This window comes from Salvelinus sp. IW2-2015, unplaced genomic scaffold (genome assembly GCF_002910315.2).
Source record: "Salvelinus sp. IW2-2015 unplaced genomic scaffold, ASM291031v2 Un_scaffold1814, whole genome shotgun sequence".
NCBI classification, from domain to species: Eukaryota; Metazoa; Chordata; class Actinopteri; order Salmoniformes; family Salmonidae; genus Salvelinus; species Salvelinus sp. IW2-2015.
In genome coordinates this window covers 3,853-9,775 of record NW_019943187.1, presented here as the reverse complement: position 1 = coordinate 9,775, position 5,923 = coordinate 3,853, and the positions used below count along the sequence as shown (strand labels likewise).

The window sequence follows — 5,923 nt, the reverse complement described above, 5'->3', positions numbered from 1 at the left end:
CACACACACCCCACACACACACACACACACACAACCACAAAAACACACCCACACACACACACACACACACACACACACACACACACACACACACACACACACACACACACACACACACACACACACACACACACACACACACACACACACACACACAGCAACTGATTAATGGACGGCTGAATGTAATATATTGTATCTTGCTTTGTTTTTTCTTTTCCATAGTATGTCTCTTATCAGCTACCAGGAAAGGGCTGTAAACAGCCCATATTAATATATGGAGCCTTAGAAATAAGGTTCATGAAATCAATAATTTGACATCAGATAACATTCATATATTAACCATTTCTGAGACTCACTTAGATAATTCATTTGATGATACAAGCAGTAGCAATACAAGGATATAACATCTATAGAAGAGACAGGAATGCTTATGGGGGAGGTGTTGCTGTATATATTCAGAGGCCATATCCCTGTAATGCTTAGAGAGGATCTCATGTCAAGTGTTATTGAAGTGTTGTGGTTGCAGGTTTCTGTCTGTATGTAATAAAACACAAAACACTTTCTGTTGAAAAAATTGTGTTTGACCAAATACAATGCTATTTCTCTGTAAACAGATTGACAGACTTTCAGCAGCTTATAGAGAAGGGCACTCAACATTGTACTGCACTGTCACAAATGACTGAAGATTGGCTGAAAGAAATGGATTAAAAGAAGATTGTGGGAGCTGTACTGTTAGATTTCAGTGCAGCCTTTGATATTATTGACCATAACCTGTTGAGAGAAAACTAAGAGCATTGTATGTAGTACAAATCATTCCCCTAGCTCTTAGCCCTCAGCTGAATCTGGTAATGAATGGTGTGGCTGTGAACAAGTTGAGGAGACTAAATTACTTGGTGATATCTTAGATTGTAAACTTTCATGGTCAAAACATATATAATTTTTATTTTATTTTATTTAACCTTTATTTAACCAGGAAGGGCTCATTGAGATTTGAAATCTCTTTTTCAAGAGCGTCCTGGCCCAGATAGGCAGCACCAAGTGTGTGTGTGTGTGTGTGTGTGTGTGTGTGTGTGTGTGCGTGCTGTGGGGTTGAAGCTACAAACCCACAGGCTTGGCTCTCTCATCCCTTCTGGGAGGGAGGGTGGACAATGAGCCTGTCGTAGCGGATGTAAGCAATGTCCCCACGTGCTCTGGCAGCTTTCATGGCTGGGATCAGTTCCTTCCTCTTCTGGTGCACAGCTTCAGGATAGTCCTCGTTGAGGAAGATATATGTTCCTCTCAAGATTTTGTCTCTTTCCAGACCAACTACCTTGTCCTTGAACCTCAGGCATTTGATCACTGTCGGCCTGGGCCTGTCACCCGGGCCTGAGCCTGTCACCCGGGCCGGTGGTGAGTTTTCCAATCCTGTGAGCGTGCTCCACCTCAATCTTCCTGTGGTCCATCTTCAATTTCTCAGTTCATTTTCCTCACTTTGTCCTCAGACTCCGTCAAGGTCTCGTGGAGATTCTGAAATTTCATCCATAACCATATTGTTCCGTCTTGATTATCCCTGGAGATAATCTGATTTCTCTGTCATTGTTATCATGGATTCACACACAGAACTGATGTCCTCTCAATGACTTACAGATTGCTGTCATCTTGCCGTTCTCCTGTTTTAACTCACCGAGCTGAACCTGGGAGAACTGCAAACTGTTCTTCAGGGCCTGGACCTCTCTGGTCAGGTCGTCCATTCTTTTATTAGTAGAATCCACCAGTATTGTTCTTCAGGTCCTGGACCTCTCTAGTCAGGTCGTCCATTCTTTTATTAGTAGAATCCACCAGTATTGTTCTTCAGGTCCTGGACCTCTCTGGTCAGGTCCATTCTGTTATTAGTAGAATCCACCAGTATTGTTCTTCAGGTCCTGGACCTCTCTGGTCAGGTCTTCCATTCTTTTATTAGTAGAATCCACCAGTATTGTTCTTCAGGTCCTGGACCTCTCTGGTCAGGTCGTCCATTCTTTTATTAGTCGACTCCACCAGTATTTGGACAAAACATTTGTATTTATTTTCTTGTTGTTGAAACCAACTGCTTTTAGAACTATTTTGTTAGTTTAAAAGATCCTTCACCTGTGACAGAGAGACACCACTGTCCTCAACGNGCCAGCTTTGGTCTTTGTCATGGTAACAACGTAGGTTACAGGGCAGGTCAGAGGGAAGATTGAAAACAACAACAAATAGCAGGGATCTAGACAGCAACAAGCCCGGGACAATCCACAGTCCCAGCCACAATGGCTAACAACACCCACAAGGAAACCCTGCTAGCTTGATAGGCAGCTAGCTAGGAGCTAGGCTAGCTTCTACACCAAACAGCTCCTCAGACCCGGCCTTGGTCGGCAGGATCACTGGACAGATAGTAGCGGTTCCAGCAACTGATGCCAACCACGTCGCAGGATCCAAACTCAAAAGGTAGCTAGCTACAAACCAAACTTTTTCAGAGACTTTCAAAACTTTACAAAAGAACAAACCGAGTGCTCCCTCGTTCTGCGTTCAACAGGAAGGAAAGACAATTGAGAAAGCGCCAGAAAAACATGAATATGAAGCCACCACTCACAGGCCCTGTGAACAGGCAAGTAGCGAAGTCACTGCATCCTCCGTTGGTCTCTGTGACACACCTGTTGATAGGTGAGCAGACATAGCCGTCACCCTCGTAGCCAGACAGACACGTACAGTTGACCTGCAGGTCTGTCTGAAGACAGGCTGCATGCTGGTGGCAGCCCCCGTTGTACTCCGCACACAGATCAGGAGCTGGAGGAGACACAGAGATAAGTAATAATATAACAGGCCAGGAGCTGGACGAGAAGATTTGGAAACAGAATAGCAAGGCTTAGTCTCAAATGGCACCCTATTACCTAATTAGTGCACACAGTTTCCATAGTGACTAACAAACTACATTGGGTCTTCATCTAAAATATCACCCTGTTCCCTAAATTGTTCACTACTCAAAATAAGTGCACAATATCGGAAAATAGGGTGCCATTTGGGACGCACCCCAAGACTCGCTAAACGTTTAGGGCCAAAGAGTTTTTCCTGGTCAGGTCACATGGTCTGGAAAAACTCTTGGCCCCTAGTCATGACGCACCACCCCAAGAGTGTGGATTTAGAATGAATACATTGGGTTAATCTATTAGCTAACTGGATTGTGGGTAATAAATTAGTTAAATAATGATTCCAACCCACCAGTGCAGTTCAAGCCGTCCCCCACATACTGTGACTGACAGAGACAGATGTTGTCGGGCAGACACACAGCGTTGCTATGGCACTCTGGAGAACACACCAGCTTCTTCTCTGATCGGACACAACAGTTGACAAAGTTATCACACACGGGCCCACACATACAATACAACTTTTTGTCCATAGCTACTTTATTATTATTATAGTTGTTATTATTATTATTATTATATTTTGTTATTGTTATTATAGTCTTTGTTATTATTATAGTTTATCGTTTTTATTATTATAGTTATTATTGTTAGAGTTATTATTAGTTATCATTATTTTGTATATTTAAAAAATATATATATAGTTATTATTATTATATTTGTTATTATGATGTATTATTATGGTTATTATTATTATTATAGTTATTATTATAGTTGTTTTTATACATATTTATAGTTATTATTTTTGTAGTTATTATTATAATGATTGTTATTATTATCATATATAATATTATTGTTGTTGTTATTATTATTGTTATTATTATTATTATAGTTAAAGTTATTATATTTATTATAGATATAAAGAAATGTCTTCTCTCTTAATCCCCCACCACATCCCACAGACACACATCACACAGTTGACAGCAGCACAGGGTGAAGCAGCAGTGCCCCTGGATGGAGAACATGTTGAGGGGTTAAGGGCCTTGCTCAAGGGCCCAACGGTAGGGGATAGTTGTTAGAATATGAACTTAATAGCCCTCCAGTTACCAGATCAATACCACCCCCCTTTTTTTCAGCACCTAGCCTGGGATTTGAACAGGTGTCCTTTCAGCTACAGGTCCAACTCCTTAGCCGCTGGGCTACCTACCAGCAATATACTGCTACACGCACACAAAGCGTGGAGGTAGTATATAAGATACTATTATGAATTGTCTGTTTGTGGCATATCACATTACCATGTAATAGTTCAAATATATCCCCAATGGTGCTTCAGCCCAGCTTGAAGAAAAAGGGAATCAGGTACTTGACGGAGGGACTTGAACATCCCCGAAACATTCCTTACACCCCAGTACACAGGTCCTTTTACTTTATATTCCTGGATAGTCAACCATTGAAGTATCATGGATAAGGAATGTTTTTTTTGAATGTAATAGTGTAGGTTCATAATAGCTGAATCAATGTTTACCTATTTTAAGGTGGCAGCGGTCTCCAGTCCAGCCCTCAGTACAGGAACAGCTCCCATCTCCCTCCATCCCATCCTCACATTGGCCCTGATTTGTGCAGTTACACGCTGTACAATTGGTTCCATAGTGTTTAAGTTCACACAGCTCACAGGCTATTCCTTTGAAGCCATCGTGACACCGGCACCGTCCAGACCCCATGCGTCCATCATCACAGTTCCCGTGATCTCCACAGGGGGCCTCCAACCCACCAGAACACACTGAAATACATTGGTAGTGGAAAAGGGTGAGTTTACACTGAAACACATTGGTAGTGGAAAAGGGTGAGTTTACACTGAAACACATTGGTAGTGGAAAAGGGTGAGTTTACACTGAAACACATTGGTAGTGGAAAAGGGTGAGTTTACACTGAAACACATTGGTAGTGGAAAAGGGTGAGTTTACACTGAAACACATTGGTAGTGGAAAAGGGTGAGTTTACACTGAAACACATTGGTAGTGGAAAAGGGTGAGTTTACACTGAAACACATTGGTTGTGGATGAGCTGAGTTTACACTGAAACACATTGGCTGTGGATGAGCTGAGTTTAAAACACATTGGAACATATCGCTTTGAAGTTTCCCCCTTTACAAAGTAAAGCTCTGAGTGTTGTTATCATTACTATGACAACAAGGTTGTACACCACTGTAAACAGACATGTACAGTGCATTCGGAAAGTTTTCAGACCCCTTGTTGCTTATTACAGCCTTACCCTAAAATGGATTCAATCTTTTTTTCCCCTCATCAGTCTACACACAATACCCCATAGTGACAAATTAAAACAGGGTTTTAGACATTTTTGCAAATGTATTACAAATAAAAAACGGAAATACCTTATTTACATAAGTATTCAGCCCCTTTGCGATGAGACTCGAAATTAGCTCAGGTGGATCCTGTTTCCGTTGATCATCCTCGAGCTCTTTCGACAACTTAATTGGAGTCCACTTGTGGTAACTTTAATTGATTGGACATGATTTGGAAAGGCACACATCTGTCTATATAAGGTCCCACAGTTGACAGTGCATGTCAGAGCAAAAACCAAGCCATGAGGTTGAAGGAATTGTCTGTACAACTCCGAGACAGGATCGTGTCAAGGCACAAATTTGGGGAAGGGTACCAAAACATTTCTGCAGCATTGAAGTTCCCCAAGAACATAGTGGCCTCCATCATTCTTAAATGGAAGAAGTTTTGAACCACCAAGACTCTTCCTAGGGCTGGCCGCCCAGCCAAACTGAGCAAACGGGGGAGAAGGGCCTTGGTCTGGGAGGTGACCAAGAACCTGATGGTTACTGACAGAGCCCCAGAGTTCCTCTGTGGAGATGGGAGAACCTTCCAGAAAGACAACCATCTCTGCAGCACTCCCCCAATCAGGCCTTTATGGTAGAGTGGCCAGACTGAAGCCACTCCTCAGTAAAAGGCACATGACACCGCGCTTGGAGTTTGCCAAAAGGCACCTAAAGGACTCTCAGACCATGTGAAACAAGATTCTCTGGTGTGATGAAACCA

At 42.3% G+C, this 5,923-nt stretch overlaps 1 protein-coding gene across 1 annotated transcript in view; it reads right to left on the bottom strand.

Annotated features, from left to right (window-relative positions):
• Nucleotides 1-4,663, bottom strand: part of LOC112072067 (stabilin-2-like) — a 21,027-nt gene extending 16,364 nt beyond the window's left edge. Inside the window, exons 1-3 of the mRNA XM_024139482.2 lie at nt 4,384-4,663; nt 3,217-3,324; nt 2,591-2,784 (exon numbers count right to left, since the gene is read on the bottom strand). Of these exons, the coding sequence (XP_023995250.1) occupies nt 2,591-2,784; nt 3,217-3,324; nt 4,384-4,579 (498 nt within the window). The 5' untranslated portion in view covers nt 4,580-4,663. The remainder of the gene's footprint in view (nt 1-2,590; nt 2,785-3,216; nt 3,325-4,383) is intronic.
• Nucleotides 4,664-5,923: the final 1,260 nt, after the last annotated feature.